The following is a 15081-nucleotide window of genomic DNA, read 5'->3' as shown; positions in this document are numbered from 1 at the left end:
GGGGGTGTCTGAGGGACCTCACTGAACTCAGGCTGCGGCAGGCACTTCTTGGGAAGCTCACCGACCTGAGGCTGCGAGGGCTTTCTGGGGTGCCCACCGACCTGAGGCTGCGGGGGCTTCTTGGGGAGGGTACTGAAGTTGGGCTGTGAGGGGTCTGGGGTGGCCTCGTTGGGCTCAGGCTGCTGTAGCTTTTTGGGGAAGGCGCTGGATTTGGGCTCTGGGGGGGGCAAGGCCTTTTGAGGGGCCCCGAGCTGCGGGAACTTCTTGGAGGGTTCACTGAACTCGGGTTTGGAGGGCTTCCTGGGCAGATCAGCGAAACTGGGCTGCGAAGGCTTCCTGGGCACTGCATTGAACTCGGGCTGCGGGGGCTTTTTGGGGTGCTCGCTTAGCTCAGCTGTTGGAAGCTTCTTTAGGGGTTTGTGGAACTCAGGCTTCAGGGGTTTTTTGGGGAGTTCACTGGTCTCGAGCTGAGAGGCCTGGAACTTTGCTTGAAGGCTCCGGAAGTCCTGATGGCTCCCCTAAGGAACATGGAGCCAGAGTCAGGCGGGGACTCTCTGCCGACGTCTCTTCCCCTGACTGTGTCCTTGGCTCTCTCCAGTGTTGGCTGAGGACTCCCACATTTGTCTCCAGGCTCCCCGGAGCCCTGACCACTTAGGCACTGCATATGTGCCCCCAGGCGCACCCCCATCAGGACCCAGGCTCCTGCTGCTCCCCCGGTCCCCCCTCAGTTGGTGGTGCCTTGCAGGTGTCCTTGAGATACCCCGTTCCTAGTACCTTCTGTTTTCATTTCAGAATACATCCAGAATGCAGCCACTTGTCACTGCCTATACCACTGTCATGCGGGCTGGAGGAACCCAGGCCCTCCTCCTGGGTCTCCTGCCCCCACCCCCACCCCCCACCGCCCCCCAGTCTCATCTCTGGCCAGGCCCTGCCCCCACAGCAACCAGAGGAATCCCCTCTGCTCAAAATCCAGCAATGTTCCTTTATTTCCCCATGGTAAAAGCCAAAGACCTCATGAAGGCCCTGAACCATCCATTGGCCTCCCCTACCTGGATCCTTCCTCGCCTGGCCGCCTCCTCGTCCCCCTCGCCCTCCCCCCTCCCGTCCCCCAGTGTCTTGGGCCTTTGTCCTGCCCCCTTGCCCGTGACACTTCTCCCCATGGCCTGCTTCTCGCCTCTTCCACCTCCAGGTCTCTGCTCGTGATAATTTCTCTTCTTTTTTTAAAAAATGTTTATTTTTGAGAGAGAAAGGCAGAGAGAGAGAGGGACAGAGGATCTGAAGCAGGCTGTGTGCCGACAGCAGAGAGCCCGATGCGCGGCTCAAACTCACGAACCAGACGAGGTTGGATGCTCAGCCGACTGAGCCCCCCGGGCACCACATCTCTGATATTTCCTTATTAGAGAGGCCTTCCTCCTAGACCACCCATATTTTAAAAAAATCGATTCCCCCTCCCCTCCCGGTCCTCCCCGTCCCCCTGACCTGCATTTTACTTTTAGTACTTGCTGCAAAGTATCACAGAGTTTATTTGACACTGTTTCATAAATGTGCCCTGACTGTTCTGTTTTTTTGTTCGCTCTACCCTCCCCAGACCCCGTGGCAGGTCAGGGACTTGGCTCATTCGTTGCTCTCCTTCCAGTGCCTGGCACACTGTGGGGGCTCAGCAGAAATAAATATACACAAAGGCATATTCAGCCACGTCCAGTCTGTCACAAGCCTCGTGAAGAAAGAGACACAGAGACACAGAGGCCCGGCGGCAGATGTGGGCTGAGGGTCACAGTCCCACACACCCTTTGCTGACGGTCAGGGCACTCACAGTTGACCGGCAGGCAGGCCCAAGCGGCAGCACAGGCACGTGCACCTTGGCACACCTAGTCTGACCGGCCCTGTACCCTCTGTCACAGACACAGGCGGACAGGCCAGGCCGGCTCTGACCAGAGGTGGCCCTGCTGCAGGCCCCCAATCCTGGCTTCACCCGGGGCCTAGGAGATTGGGGAGTCGGGGTGGGGGCAGGGCAGAACCGTGTGGACTTTGCTCTCTTGTCTGTGCCTCACTTTCCCTATCCCGAGAACGAGGAAAGGTAGTGACTCCCGCCCCGGGGCCTGAAGTACCTCTATTAAAGCCCCCCTCCGGGAGAGGGTGGGGCCAAGGATTCCCTGGGTGACCCACAGGACCAGAGAAATCAGGATCAGCGGGTCATAACTTGGGTGACTGCTGGGGTGCAGGGTGGGCAGTGGGTACGTGACCCACTTTGTCACCCGTAGGAAGCCCCTGTGTTCACGCTGGTCTCCTGTTACCAGGCTGCTTTTCATGCTGACCTGTTCCTCCTGTTAAAGTCGAAACCTCAGCCTGGGCCATAGGCCCCTTGGAGCCCCGGCTGTCCCAGCAGTGAGTCTCGGCTGCTTCCCGCCTCTGGGCCTCTGAGATGGTCATTGCTGTTTACCTGGGTGGCTTTCCTAGCCCCTCTACCACTCACCTCTTGGAATATGCCCTCCAGTCTCCAACCACAGCACCCCTTGCCTGTGGCCAGTGGCGGGGGGCGGGGGGTCTCTTCTAGGGATGGGGGTTCACTCACCATGGCTACAGGCGGGTGATGGGCCACAGGGCGAGTGGGACCTGAGCTGGGCCGCTGCCTTCAGGAAGTGACTGTGGCTTCTGCTCCACGGGCCCCACGGGGGTGGGGGCTGATGGCGGGGTGGGGAGGACAGAGGAGGAAGGAAAGGAGGCGGAGACAGCCCCTGCCTGCCCCCAGATCCTGTCTGGCATTTGAGTTCCCGTCCTGCCCGCTGCTGTCTCTCCACGCTTTGGGCATCGGCCGTCAGCACATGCCCAACACGGTCACTAGTTTCTTGACTCTCTGTAGTTCTGGGGGCTGGCTGACTTCTGGTCTCCAGGGAGGACTCCTCGGGAGGGCGAGTTCTCTGTGGGTAAGGGGCATGGTCAGCTCTGGGCCGGGAGACCGAGGAGTTGGGGGAGCGTGGTGAGGGAGGTCCTTCTGCCGGCTCTTGTTGCCTCATCCGCCTGCCTCATTTCCACACTTCCCCACGGATTCGCAGCTCTGAGCAGGACTTCCCTATTGTAGGGGCAGCTGTCTGTCACATGAGCCATGGACGCCGTGGTGGACAGGGGGCCCAGCCCGGACACCCTAGGTGTCCAGAAGAGGGTGGGAAGAACATGGAGACAGCGGGGAGACCAGTGAAGAGGGGGTGAAGGGAGGGGCAAAGCCAGCGCTTGTTAGGGTCAGGCGCGCAGACCAGGGGAGAAGATCCCTCCTGGGAGAGTGCAGAGCCCTGATTCTGTTTGTCAATACACGGGAATGGCTTTTACAGAAAGATGGAAGGAAGCTCCTGGAGATTCTGACTTAATTGGCCTGCGCCTGGGGGTTTCTTAAACACTCCGAGGGGGATTCTAATGTGCCCACGGGTCACCCTGAGACCCCGTTAAAGTGCAGGTTCTGCCCCGGGTCTGTGGTGGAGCCTCAGATTCCTAGACACCCTAGGTGACGTCCCAGAGTAGCGAGGGTGTAGGAGGACACGGGAGGTTTGTCTTGAGGGGGCTGCATTCCCAGCTGGAGCCGTTCAGTGGCCGCCCTGCCGTGGAGGCCACCGGCCGCACGGTCGGAAATGACTCCGTTCGTGCCTAAGATGCACAGCTTGAGGATTCTGGAGCCTCTGTGCCCGCCCATCCTCACCACTGCACGGGCAGACATGCACCCTAGGTCACATTCCCAGATGTGGGTCCCCTCAGGAGTCCTGGGGGATCAGGGGTGATGAGATGTGGGTCCTCCCTGGGTCTCCAGGTGACCGACACTCCCAGTGTTTGGTGAGAGAGGGAAACGAATGAATGAAAGAAAAAGCGATTATTGGCCAGAAACACACAGTAGGTGCCCAATCCAGGGCAAAGCCAAAGGACTGGACACTGGTGACAATCTGGTGACTCCCCAGGCTCCAGGGCCAGCCACTCCGTGGGGACTCTGGATTTTGCAGTTGGGAGGGCTCCACCCTGGAGAGCCCTATTTTCCCACAGCCCCCCTTATGGGCATTCCCCCAACTACCCTTGGTGTTTGGAGCCTTTCCGGTGGCCGTAGGCTGGTCTGCACGGCGAAGCCATGAACTTGGACAGGCGGGTCCACAAATGGAGCTGCGGGGACCAACCCCCGAAGTGAACACGCGGGCCTCAGTCCGCCTTGGGGAGTTGTGGGGGTGGGGAGGTGTCTGCTGGGACCAGCGTCTGGAGCCCTGGTTTAGGGAAGGGTACCGGTTCTGAGCACACGGCAGGGGGGCAGGGACGGGGGTGGAGTGGGCACGTTCAGCCGTGTACCTGGCTGCCCTGGCCGGAGGTGGGGGTGGAGTAGGGGATGGACACGGCGGTGGAGGCCAGGCTGAGCCGCACGTGGTCCCCGTGCACGCAGTGGAAGAGGACTGAGCACGTGGGCGGCCCATCCTGGGGCCACGGGGCGCTCGGAGGAGCCAGGGGCCCGGGATGGGGGTGTTCGGATCCGTGTCAGAGGCAGGGCTCCGGGACGCGTGCCCAGGAGCCTTCATTTCCCCTCTCAGTCTGGTGACGGAGCACGGTTGACAACTGCCGGGCGGTGGGCGGGTACCTGGCCGGCCTCACGGCTGACATAAGCCGCCTGCAGAGGCTCAGTGTTTCCACGTGACCCGCAGTCTCTTACCAACCTGTCCCCGCGGCGGGGGCAGCCAGGCCAAGTGGACGCCTGCAGGGACGCGCTTGCTGTCCTTCCCTGTCCCTTCAGATGGACACTCCTGGGCGCCCTCTGCTGGGCGGAGCCCGGGCCCCACGAGGACTCAGCTGTCAGGCATTTTGTGGTTGGGGGAGGGGGGACCATCTGTGGAATCAGTTTGGACGCATGGGCTTGGTGGGCAGAGGGACGTGAATCACTCAGAAACATTTCCCAAGTGTCCCCCCTCACCTGGTCCCTCTGAATCTTCACAAGGATTCCAGGGAGTGAGCAAGCATCGTGACACCCATCTTAAGGACTAACAAACTAAGAGGTGGGGAGGTTGAATCTTCTCCAGGGTCAGAGTCCTGGTTCCAAGGCTCATGGCAGAGAAGAGGAGAGCTCTGAGGGGGCCTGGAGCCCCAGGATCCCCCGATGGCCCACCTGGCCCCACAGCTGGCGCTCGGTGATACCTGCCTCAGCCTGGGCCTGGAGGTGCTGGTGGACAGACACCTGGCCTAAGCCAGCTGAGTCTCAGCTACAACCCCATTAAGGGCATCACAGCCCTGAAGCCCACCGTGACATCTCGGGTGGCCACAAAGGCAGGCAGGTAGGTGGGCAGGCGGGCCCCTGGGTGCAGGTGGGCCGATCCTAAGGGCACTCAGACCACCCCCCACACCTGCCTTCAGGAGAGGATGAAGGGCCTCTCTGGAGTTTGGGGCTGTTCACCTGCAAGGAGGCTGGGGCGGTCTTGTTCACGGAAGGGCTATGCTCCCCGGGAGGAGAGGATAAGGGGGAAGAGGAGGGTGGTGAGGGAGGGCATGGGGAGGTTCAAGATGGGCCTTGTGGGCTATTAGGAGAACACGGTCTCCATCCAGAGAGCCGCGGGGAGCCACGGAAGGGTACCGGGTGGGCATCAGAAGAAACCCCCGTTTCCAGAGGTGATCAGATTGTTGGGGGGTTGGGGAGGGCAGGAGAGTTGTTGCTTCAGGTGCCTGAGGAAGGGAAAGGGTTGAGGCCTGGGCTAGGGGACTGTGGAGCCGGGAGGGAGGCAAGACGCAGGAGGGAAAACTAGCCTCTGAAGGGTGGCTGTCAACAACGCAGAAGGCTTTCACATTCAGGAGGCTCGGCCCGCTGGGTTTTGGTGACTACAGGGCTGGGACAGCAGTGTGGCCCCAGAGTTTGAACGCGGACCCAGGACTGACTTCCCAGGAAGGAAGGGAAAATCCCTGTGGTTGGAAGACTGAAAGGGAAGTGGTGAAGAGGGAGGAGCCAGGCCCCCTGGGGCTGGCTCTGACCCACCTTCCTCTTCAGAGCTGGCCTAGGGGGAGAGGTGAAAGCAGGGAGCCAAAGAGGAGGGTCCCCAGGACACTGACCAAGACAAAACCTGAGCCTAGCCTGCCTGAGTGCCCAGCCCTGGGGGCCCTGTCACCTGTGAGTCCACACCGGCCTGAGGATTGGCGAGTGGCTCCAGCTGGGCCAGGCCCTGCCTCCCAGCCTGTCCTACCCCACTGATTCCTGGGACTTTTAAATAAACGTGGGATTTCCATCCCATCTGGTTTCTGGAAATGGTGGGACAAGACAGGACACTGGCAGTCCTAACTGCTGCTGGATAGGGTAGCACTGACCCGGTCCGGTGTTGAGGTGAGGTTGAGGGGAAGCTTGTCCCCTCCCAAGGTATGAGCATCCCAGGGCTGCCAGACTGTGCATTGGGAGGGGCAAGGGACCCAGACACAGCACAGGCTGGCTCATCGCGTCTCCTTTATTGTCCCCCCACCCTCTCCATCTTAGGCCCCGCGAAAACGACAAAACTACCCACACCCACAGTTGAGCCCCCCTCCCCCCCGCCCGCGGCCGGATTCAGAACGGCGAGAAAACCGGACACTCCCCCTCTGCCAGCAGCGGAGACACCTTGGGTGCAAGCGGGGCCGGGTCTGGGTGGGGCAGAGGAGGGGGCGCCTGAGCCTCGGCCCCGCCCCTCGCCTCGGGGCCCCCGCCCTCCCCACCCGCGCGCTCCTCGGCCTTACCCGGCGGCGCGTCGGGGCGCGGCTGCCCGGGCGCCGGGGCCGCGGGGGCGATGGGGCGGTGGTCCTCCAGGTGCAGTGTCATGGCGGGCCGCGAGGCCGTGGAGAAGGCGCACTGCATGCACGAGTAGCGGCCGCGCGTGTGCTCCCACACGATGCGGCTCGGGGCCGCGTGCCCTGCGGGCAGGCGGGGCCCCCGTCAGTCCCGGAAGACCCTTCCACCCCCAAGGATGGCGGACGAGGACGAGTGCGGGTCAGATCTTTCCCCGCCTCCCCATCGGCTCCCGTGCACGGGCGGGTTTGGTCTGGCCGATCCACTTCCCCGGATCGCGTCCCACCCCTCCGTAACTGGGGACACTAAACTTGTATCCGAATCCCCCGCTCCTACCCCTTGGAGCCACCGCAGGGGGAAGGACTCGTGAACCGGGCGCGGGTTTTACACGGAAACGCCGGCGCAGACGAAGGCTCGGGGGCCAATAATTTTTAAGGCAAAATCTTGTATTTCGTGGGTAGCAGTTGTGGCCACCTGGGAAGGGGTGGGCAGCGCTGCCTCCCAGCATCCCCTGGGCCTGGCAGGGCGCAGGACAGAAATTCCCCTCCACCCGTCCCTGGTGGTCACCTGCACGCACCTGAGGGTGCGTCGGAGCCGCCCTGGGGTCTTCGCGGGCTGCCGCCGGCACCTGAGGTAAACGGGCGGGTCAAGGTCAGAAGTCCGCGCGAGCTCAGTTCACCCTTCAGGCGGCCCTGTTCCCACACTCACCTTGGCTCTTTTTCCAGACTGCGGCGCTGGAGGCGGGCGGCCCGGGCGCCGCAGCCAGGAAGGGGCGCAGGCGCGGGGGGGTTAGGCCAAAGGGCGCGGGGTTCAAGTAGGGCAGGAAGGGCCCGGTGGGGGCAGGGGCGGGGGTCGTGAAGGGCTCGAGCAGCGGGAACGGCAGGCCCGGCGCGGACGCAGCGTCTGACTCCTGGGGACGTTCGGGCGCCGGGGGCTCCTTGTCGAGGGCCGGGGGTGGCGGCGGGGCTGGGCTCTGCGCATGCTCGGCGCAAACATGCAGATGCTTGAAGAGCGAGCGGTGCGTGCGGAAGCGCAGGAGGCAGTTCTCACACCTGGGGGCAGGCACAAGGCTGGGCTGGGTCTCCTGGGGGACAAGGGTAGGGCCGATCCGATACTACCTGGGGGGCCGCCGCGCGAGGTCGGGAAGTAAGGAAGGGAGCATAAAGCCCAAATCACGTATCCCCCACTTGCGGGGGAGAAGCTTGCTCTAAGCGCCCCCCAGTGTGGCCGCGACCCTTCCAGACCCCTCCGAGTCCTTGCCCTGGGAAAACGAGATAGGAGGTCTCAATTTTGACTTAGGTGGCCGGTTTTCCTCCAGGCAGGGAAGGAGGGACTGGGCGGAGACACAGCACGTATGCTCCGCCCCTTTCCGAGCTCGGGCCTCCGCGTCTCTGGGACTCGCTCCAGCAACCAGTCCCTTTAGCGCAGGTAAGGGCAGGCCTTGCTCGAGGCTGCGCCCACTGCCGGGACCAACCCCCTTGACTAGAAAGGGACAAAGGACTGGACCCCAGGTGGTGGCAATCAAACCAGGGGTGGGAGAAGCTGCCTGGGGCCTGGTCACGGAGCACAGGTGGAAGTCGAGATGGTCAGGGTCTCACTTGAAGTAGCGATTGGGTTTGTAGTGCAGCTTGCCATGTGCCACCAGTTCCTGCATGGTGGGGAAGGTCTCGGTGCAGCTCAGGGCGGAACAGCGGAAGAGCTTGCCTGGCGGGGCACGGATGAAGGACACAGGAGTGGAGACCGGTGGCCAAGCCTGGCCTGGAGGCTCTGCCTGCCTTCCACCTGCCTTCCACCCCAACTGCCTCCCCACCACCTGCTCTGGCCCTACCTTCCAGGGACTGTGTGGGTGGGCAGTGGGTACGCAGATGCTGTGCCAGGTCTCGAACACTGGGGAAACTGAGACAGCATCCAGGGCTGGAGCAGGGTATCTGCTTCCCTGAAGGATGCACAGAAGTGGAGGGGGTGTCACTCACCCTTCCCCCATCCACGCTGTCCGGAGTTCTGCCCCAGAGAGGCTGGAATGACGCTACTGGTTTCCCATCAAGGCCTTTACCCTCTGCTTCCCCCACCAGACTGAACTACCGGAGGGCAGGGGCTGAGCTGGCGTGGCTCATCACTGTAGCCACAGCCTGGGGCGCACTTGGTGCTCAATGGTGATTCCCTCTAGATGAGCCCCAAGTCTGGAGATACTCTGTACTCCTCTCCATTATTCCAAGGCCTGTAATCCCCCCCCCCCCCCCCGCAGAAGGTTCCATCACAGATCACCTGGTTGTTGGCGTCGTCTGGGAGGCCTCAGGTCCTCGCTGGTCCCCGAGACTGTGCTGGTTGGGCCAAGGCCAGATCCAGGGCCAGGCTGGCCACTGTCTGGGGCTGAAGGAGCACCCTGCTGGGACCCTCCAGGCCCTCCGCGGTCCCACACTGGGGGTGTGGCTGCCCGGTCAGGGCCTGGGTCCTCCCCCATGGAAGAGGGGGGGGCTGCGGCAGCCGCGACTGGGGACAACACCTCCTTGTCAGTCTCACTGAAGCTGGACTCTGCAGTGGCCGGCATGTCCGGGCTGGGCCCCGAGGGTTCCTCCTCCTAGTGGAAGGAAAAAGCAGGGAGAACCCCTCTGGGCCCACGTCGGCCTGGATCAGCCAGGGTCACCCCTCCCGCCCAAGACCGCTGGACATTTGTGAAGTAGCGAATGCCCTGGAGACATCACCTGGATGGTCAGCCCCCATCCTAGGGAATCGTCATCAAGGGAGGGCAGGAGGGAAAGAGTGGATTGAGCCTCCTGCGTTCCACCCTCTGAGAGGGAACTGGAAGGTGACCCAATCGCAGAAAGGGGTATGTCAACAATTACTCATGTGAAAGAAGTCCCTCAACCCAAACTAGGGCCGGTGGGATGTCCCTTACACAGCAGAGGCGTGGCCTACAGGGAGCGGGCGGGACGAAGATTATACAGACGGGGCTCTGAATAGGGCGCCGCTAGGAACATGCTGGAGGGGCCAGGAGTGGTCCAGTGGATCGTGTGAGGACGGAAATATACACCCTCCCGGCTCCAGCTGTGCAGTCGAACCTGGGGGTGCTAAGACCCGGATGTAAAAGGACCAGGGGCGGAGCCCAAGCGCTGTAGGCGTGGCCCAGTCGAAGCCAGGCCAGGAAGCAGGGGTGGGGTGCTTCCCCAAGTGACAGCCAGCGGCGGGAGAGTGCCCGGATGTGGGGGCGGGGTCGACCGGACGGTGCGCATGCGACAGGGCCGCGCCCCGCCAGTACCCGCCGGTTCGTCGCGCCCGAACCCCCGGCGCCGCGCTCACCATCCTCGACTCGGCTCAGCCTCTTGTTCCTGCGACTCCGGCGGCTCCGGCTGAGGCTGTGACGACTCCCTGGACGGCCGCGGGCTCGCGCTCACGTCGGCGCCATTTTCCGCCTGCCAGCTCTCGCGAGAGCGGGGCAGGCCCTGCGCAAGACGCCCCCCGAGGGGGCGGAGCCTGGGATCTGGGTCCTCCTGGAGAGCCGTATAGGCGGCGCTCGCTACGGGTTTGCAGGCCCGGGCCTATCAAAGAGTTCCCCTTTAAAAGTCTGTGCCCAGGGATCCTGGCTTAAAATCATTCGGAACCTCTGTTCTCCTTTGCAAAATGGGTATCTTTATCCCCTCCCTTCCCGTCACCAGCTCTCGAAAGGGGGCACACAGCCGTTCTTCTGTTTGAAGAGGTCGTGATGATTGGGCTGCCTCTTTAGAGGGAAATTGCCAATGATCGTCAAAATTGTCAATGAACTTACTTCTGAAGTTGAAATGGGCCCCTTGTGATAGCCAAGGGCAAGAAACAAGCCAAGGGCAAGAAACCTGACCTCAGGACAGGTGTAGCTTAAGGATGGAGAGCCCTGGGTGGAATGAGTCACCTATCCATCCTACATTCCTTGAGCGCCAACTGTGTGCTAGGCATTGGGTACCCGAGAACAAACAAAGTCCCTCAGGGCAAGGGACTGTGCCTCAGGGGCCTGCTCACATTTTAAAATAGGGAGACAGACAATGAATCAACAAATACAAAAAACCATCTTAGATTATATTAAGTGCTACAAAGAAAAAAAAAAAAACACACACGGAAGAGAAACCTCTCTGGGAGTTGACTTTTGAGCTGTTATCTGATGGTCAGGAAGGAGTGAACAAATGGAAGGTCAGGGGACTCTGGGAAGTGGATAGTGGGTGCAAATGTCCTGAGGTGGAGAAAGACAAGCTTGTCTTTTTCAAGGATTAGTGAGGAGATCGGCTTACTGCTGAAACAGAGTGGAGGCAGGGTATGGAGGTCAGAAAGTGAACTTGGTGCAGGGAAGGTCACACAGCGCCTTGTGAACCATGGAGAGAGAGCGAGGAGTGTGGTTTCTGTTCTCACCATTGATGAATTTTTAGCAGGGGGAGGTCCACCATTTGATTCCTGGGTGTTTGGAGAGTGGGCAATTGGGGGGATGGTAAAGTGGATCTTTGATCTCAGATCTCTATAATACATTGTGTAATATTCAAGAGGTGTCTCTTGAGTTCTGGGCAAGTATGGACTTTATGTGCAGTGTATTTTCATCTGTGTACATAAGATGTACCTATGTGCCTTTATATGCAGAAATACTATTGGAAGGAGACATTAAAAAACTGGGGAGGGGAACAGATTTTCAAGTGAGGGTGAGACAGACTTTTCACACGTGCTGTTTGAATTTAAAAAAATGTTTTTTTAATTTGTCATTAATACAGTTAGAAACTCATAAAAAAAAAAAAAACAAAAAAAAAAAAACAGATCATTTGGGGCACCTGGGTGGCTCAGTTGGTTAAGCATCCAACTTTTGATTTTGGCTCAGGTCATGATCTCATGGTTCGTGAGATCAAGACCCGTGTCGGGCTCTACACTGGGTATGGAGCCTGCTTGGGATTCTCTCTCTCTCCCTCTCGCTCTCTCTCTCTGCCCTTCCCCTGGTTGCTCTCTCTCTGTCTCTCTCTCTCCCTCTCTCAAAATAAATAAATAAACAACACAAAACCCAAACAGATCATTTGGTGCTGGGTGGAGGTGTCTTTGTGTGTGGAGGGGGGTTGGTGCAATCTGGGGAAGGGTGGGGTGAGGCCTCAGAAGGACAGGCCACCCAAGGAAGGGAGAGGAGGGGCCAGGCTTAAGAAATTCTAGAAGTCAACAGGATGTGGGGCTGTGGAGTGGGCAGGGCCAAGGTGATTCTGAGGTTTGCAGTCTGAAGATGCTGTAACCTAGATGTGAGGCCCAGAATGTGCTACTTCCTGCAAATGGGCTGACTGCCGTGGCAGTGGGGCCCCAGGGCTGTACCCCAAAATATCAAGGGGCAGGCAACCTGCATGGTGAGTTCAGGGACAGAGAAGGGAGGCGGAAGCTGATGAGGTTGGTGGCTTATGCAGTTCCTCCCCAGCCTGTCCTAGCATTTAAGTGTCATAGAGAGCTACACAGTGGTGGTTGGGCAGTGGAGGGGCAAACGCCAGAGATAGAGGAAACCAGGGACATTCGAGCGACCGGTTAAATGCTTTTGTATAATTGTTGGCTAATAAAAGAGTTGGTGAGGACCGGTTGCAACCTTGTGATTTTTTTGTTTGTTTGTTTCCAGCCCACTCAGCTTCCCATGATAGGTACAGAAGAGAGAGGGTTCAGACCTGCAGAAGGTTCTGCTGGACAGTCTTTCACTGATACCTCATCTCCCATGGGTAGGTGTCCTCTGCCCGGACTTCTGTCACAGTGGAGATCGGTGTATGTGGTGTTTGCCTTCAAGATCTGCTCACGCCAACCCTTTTCTTCCATCTCTTGGCTCCTCCAGCAATGCCCGCTCCTTCTCTGCATTCCCTCCCCCTGCCCCTGGCCCTTCTCTGGCCCAGTCCTGACACCAGGAGTCTGGCTCTGTCTCTCCTGGACTGGCTGCTCTTTGAGGGCTGAGCACAGAGTGGGTGTCCATCTGGAAAGTCAGGATCCTTACGCTCAGACCATGGCAGGACCCCCAGCAGTTTCCAGCTGTATCTGCAGAGAGTTCTGAAAGGCTCAGACTCCATCACTGATTTGGAAACATCTGGGGAGACCAGTAGCCAGGCTGATCCCCTAAATTCATAACAATAAGTACAGAAAGCCAGGGCCATTGGATATCAGAACCAGTCCTGACCCCAAGTGAGTGAGAGCTAAGAAGGCAAAGACATGGGGTGGGGGGCAGGGGCCGGGGGTGGCCCAGGGTGCATTGTGAGGGGTTGTGTGGGAACTGCCTCCCTCCTCAGGGTCCAGGCAGGTCCCAGATGGGCCTGGGGGCTGCAGATTCAAAGCTGACAGGACCCACCAGACCACTTTCTGCAGGAAAGCAGGGATGCACATGGCCAACAGTGGGTGAGCCAGTGAGTGAGCAAACTCCAGCTTTGGGAGAGGCCAGGTGGGGGCATATGAGTTCAAGGCTTGGCTCCGTGGAATCTTGGGCACATGATGAAACTTCTCCCAGCCTCCATTTTTTTTCACCTGCAATTGGGGTATATTTGGGGCACCTTCCTCATGGGGTTGTGAGATGGTAGTTCTTGTTAACGCTCAGTAAATTAATCCACGCTTTCACCTGGCCAATGTTTATTGCCTCAGTGGTGAGAGAAAGAGGGGGGCGGATCTCACCTGTCAAGGTGTGCCCCCAACTGTGCTTGGCACTTGGCCCACGGGACACAACTCACGTATATGCACAAGGCAGCTGGGAGGTAGATTCTGATGTTAGCCCTGTTTGACCCAGGAGGCAATGTGTGTGACCTGGGGGAGGCCAGGGCCCTGCGGTGGCTGCAGGGGTGAGCCCCAGCCCCAATGGTGACCCAGAGCCTGGGCTGGGCTGGACGCCACAGGACTGGACCTTCTGGCCAATGCGGCCAAGGAAAACGAGGCCCCTGCCAGCAGGGCCTGGCAGGCAGTCAGGCAGGCAGGAGGCAGAATCCGGGGCCGTCTCTCAGATCTTCTCCACGTAGTTTCCTGGGAAGAGGCCCTCCTGGCCATGCAGCCGGCCTTTCCACCAGCCGGAGGAATCTGTGGGTGCGAAGGGAGTGTGAGGCGGCACCCCGCTTGCCCGGGAGACAGCTTTCATGCTGGCTCCGCGCCTGTCTTATTCATTTCCACTGGCGTGGCAGAAGGCAGACGCTGAAGAGAACTGTCCACAGATGGAAGGGAGGGAGGGATGGACACATGGTTTTCCTGCCACTGCCTCACACTCTGTCACATTCTAGACCATTCTCTTGTGCTCTTCCCTCATCGTCTCTTCCTACAGCCGCCTCCCCACACTCCCCATGATGGACCAGTTAATAACCCCGTTGGGGCTCCCCATTTACCCGCAGGGGGTGCTGTTGAGTCCCAAGCCCCTCTGGGGGCAGCCCAGGGGACTAAGGTAGGAGGTGGCCTGGGTCATCTGGGCATGACCCATTTTTTACTCACGAGGGGTCTCTTGAGGTAGGTTCTGCTATTAGCCCTGTGCTTGACAGGAGAGAAAAATGAGGCCCAGGGATTGGGTCTGCTGCTGTGAGGCCAGGTCCCCAGAGTGGCTTAGGAGGGAACCTCCAGACCCAAGGCCTTCGGGCGTATGCAGCCACTGGCCCGGAAGAGAATATCTCCAGATGGGTCTGGTTGCTTCTGTTCACCTCGGGAGAATGGGGGGGTTGCAGGAGAGCAGGAATGGGGGTTTTCACACACACACCTTCCATGAGGATCTCGATGACCTCGTTCACGTTGAAGCTCAGCTCGTCCACATCTTGGCCCACATACTGGTACAGGGCCCGGCACCGTGGGCCATGCGTCCGAGGCTGGGGCTTGGGTCGGCCCACGCCCGGCACAGGTCGCTGCCCCACACTGCGCTTCCTCTGCATGCTGTGGGCACAGGGAGCGCCCATCAGAGTCCAGACACTCCCCTGCCCCCTGTGCACATCCTGGGGCTGCCCTCTGTCCTCACCTACCCTGCCACACCCTGGTCAGGCACGTTAAGGAATTCTGTGTTGTGCTCCGAGGGGGGCCGTGCCCGGGGGCGTCTGCTGGCCCTCAGGGCTGACGACGGAGGGCCCCGGGGAGGCTGCTGGAAGCCCCCTCCAGATGGGATCTCTAGGGGCAGGTCCCCCCTTCTGGCCAGGGGGGGCACCCCATTGCGGTCCAGGCCTGTGGCAGGAGCAAGAGTGGGGGCATTTATCAGGGTGATGGTAGGAGGATTTGGCTCCAAGTTCCTCATCTGAGAGAGAAGGCAGCCAGCCACATGCTCGACTCAGCATGGTAAATGCTGGCCCAGAGGGAGGCCCTTCAGGGGTTAAGATTTCCTCCATCCTGTTCTGTAGGAGGGCTTTTGTGGGTGGGTCTTG

The 15081-nt window shown here is 60.0% G+C and overlaps 3 protein-coding genes across 7 annotated transcripts in view; all 3 read right to left on the bottom strand.

Annotated features, from left to right (window-relative positions):
* Positions 1 to 3258, bottom strand: part of PRAM1 (PML-RARA regulated adaptor molecule 1) — a 9010-nt gene extending 5752 nt beyond the window's left edge. Inside the window, exons 1-2 of one of the 2 annotated variants that reach the window (XM_049639781.1) lie at positions 2573 to 3258; positions 1 to 518 (exon numbers count right to left, since the gene is read on the bottom strand). The exon at positions 1 to 518 is cut by the window's left edge and continues 698 nt beyond it. In XM_049639781.1, the coding sequence (XP_049495738.1) occupies positions 1 to 518; positions 2573 to 2575 (521 nt within the window). In that variant the 5' untranslated portion in view covers positions 2576 to 3258. The remainder of the gene's footprint in view (positions 519 to 2572) is intronic. The other variant, XM_049639782.1, reaches the window with a different exon arrangement.
* A 3275-nt stretch (positions 3259 to 6533) lies between these two features.
* ZNF414 (zinc finger protein 414) lies at positions 6534 to 10207 on the bottom strand. Of its 4 annotated transcripts, XM_049639786.1 has the most exons (8): positions 10052 to 10207; positions 9020 to 9332; positions 8583 to 8690; positions 8353 to 8458; positions 7463 to 7806; positions 7332 to 7382; positions 6706 to 6879; positions 6534 to 6612 (listed from the first exon to the last, which is right to left on the bottom strand). In XM_049639786.1, the coding sequence occupies exons 1-8, from the start codon at positions 10052 to 10054 to the stop codon at positions 6539 to 6541; spliced, it is 1173 nt and encodes a 390-aa protein (XP_049495743.1). In that variant the 5' UTR covers positions 10055 to 10207; the 3' UTR covers positions 6534 to 6538. The 4 variants fall into 4 exon arrangements, with proteins under 4 accessions (XP_049495743.1, XP_049495740.1, XP_049495742.1 ...); XM_049639783.1 differs by having other exon boundaries at positions 6534 to 6879; XM_049639785.1 differs by lacking the exon at positions 10052 to 10207 and adding an exon at positions 9651 to 10043 and having other exon boundaries at positions 6534 to 6879.
* A 2977-nt stretch (positions 10208 to 13184) lies between these two features.
* Positions 13185 to 15081, bottom strand: part of MYO1F (myosin IF) — a 28386-nt gene continuing 26489 nt past the window's right edge. Inside the window, exons 23-25 of the mRNA XM_049639396.1 lie at positions 14689 to 14884; positions 14433 to 14602; positions 13185 to 13771 (exon numbers count right to left, since the gene is read on the bottom strand). Of these exons, the coding sequence (XP_049495353.1) occupies positions 13695 to 13771; positions 14433 to 14602; positions 14689 to 14884 (443 nt within the window). The 3' untranslated portion in view covers positions 13185 to 13694. The remainder of the gene's footprint in view (positions 13772 to 14432; positions 14603 to 14688; positions 14885 to 15081) is intronic.

Source organism: Panthera uncia, chromosome A2 (genome assembly GCF_023721935.1).
Source record: "Panthera uncia isolate 11264 chromosome A2, Puncia_PCG_1.0, whole genome shotgun sequence".
NCBI classification, from domain to species: Eukaryota; Metazoa; Chordata; class Mammalia; order Carnivora; family Felidae; genus Panthera; species Panthera uncia.
Note: the sequence above shows the minus strand (reverse complement) of the source record. Positions and strands in the feature narration are given on the sequence as shown.

Coding starts and splice junctions, on each gene's coding strand:
- ZNF414 (XM_049639783.1), bottom strand. Junction 8,691..9,019: donor CAGACGACGCCAACAACCAG/GTGATCTGTGAT, acceptor TGCATCCTTCAG/GGAAGCAGATACCCTGCTCC. Junction 7,383..7,462: donor AGTCTGGAAAAAGAGCCAAG/GTGAGTGTGGGA, acceptor CGTTTACCTCAG/GTGCCGGCGGCAGCCCGCGA.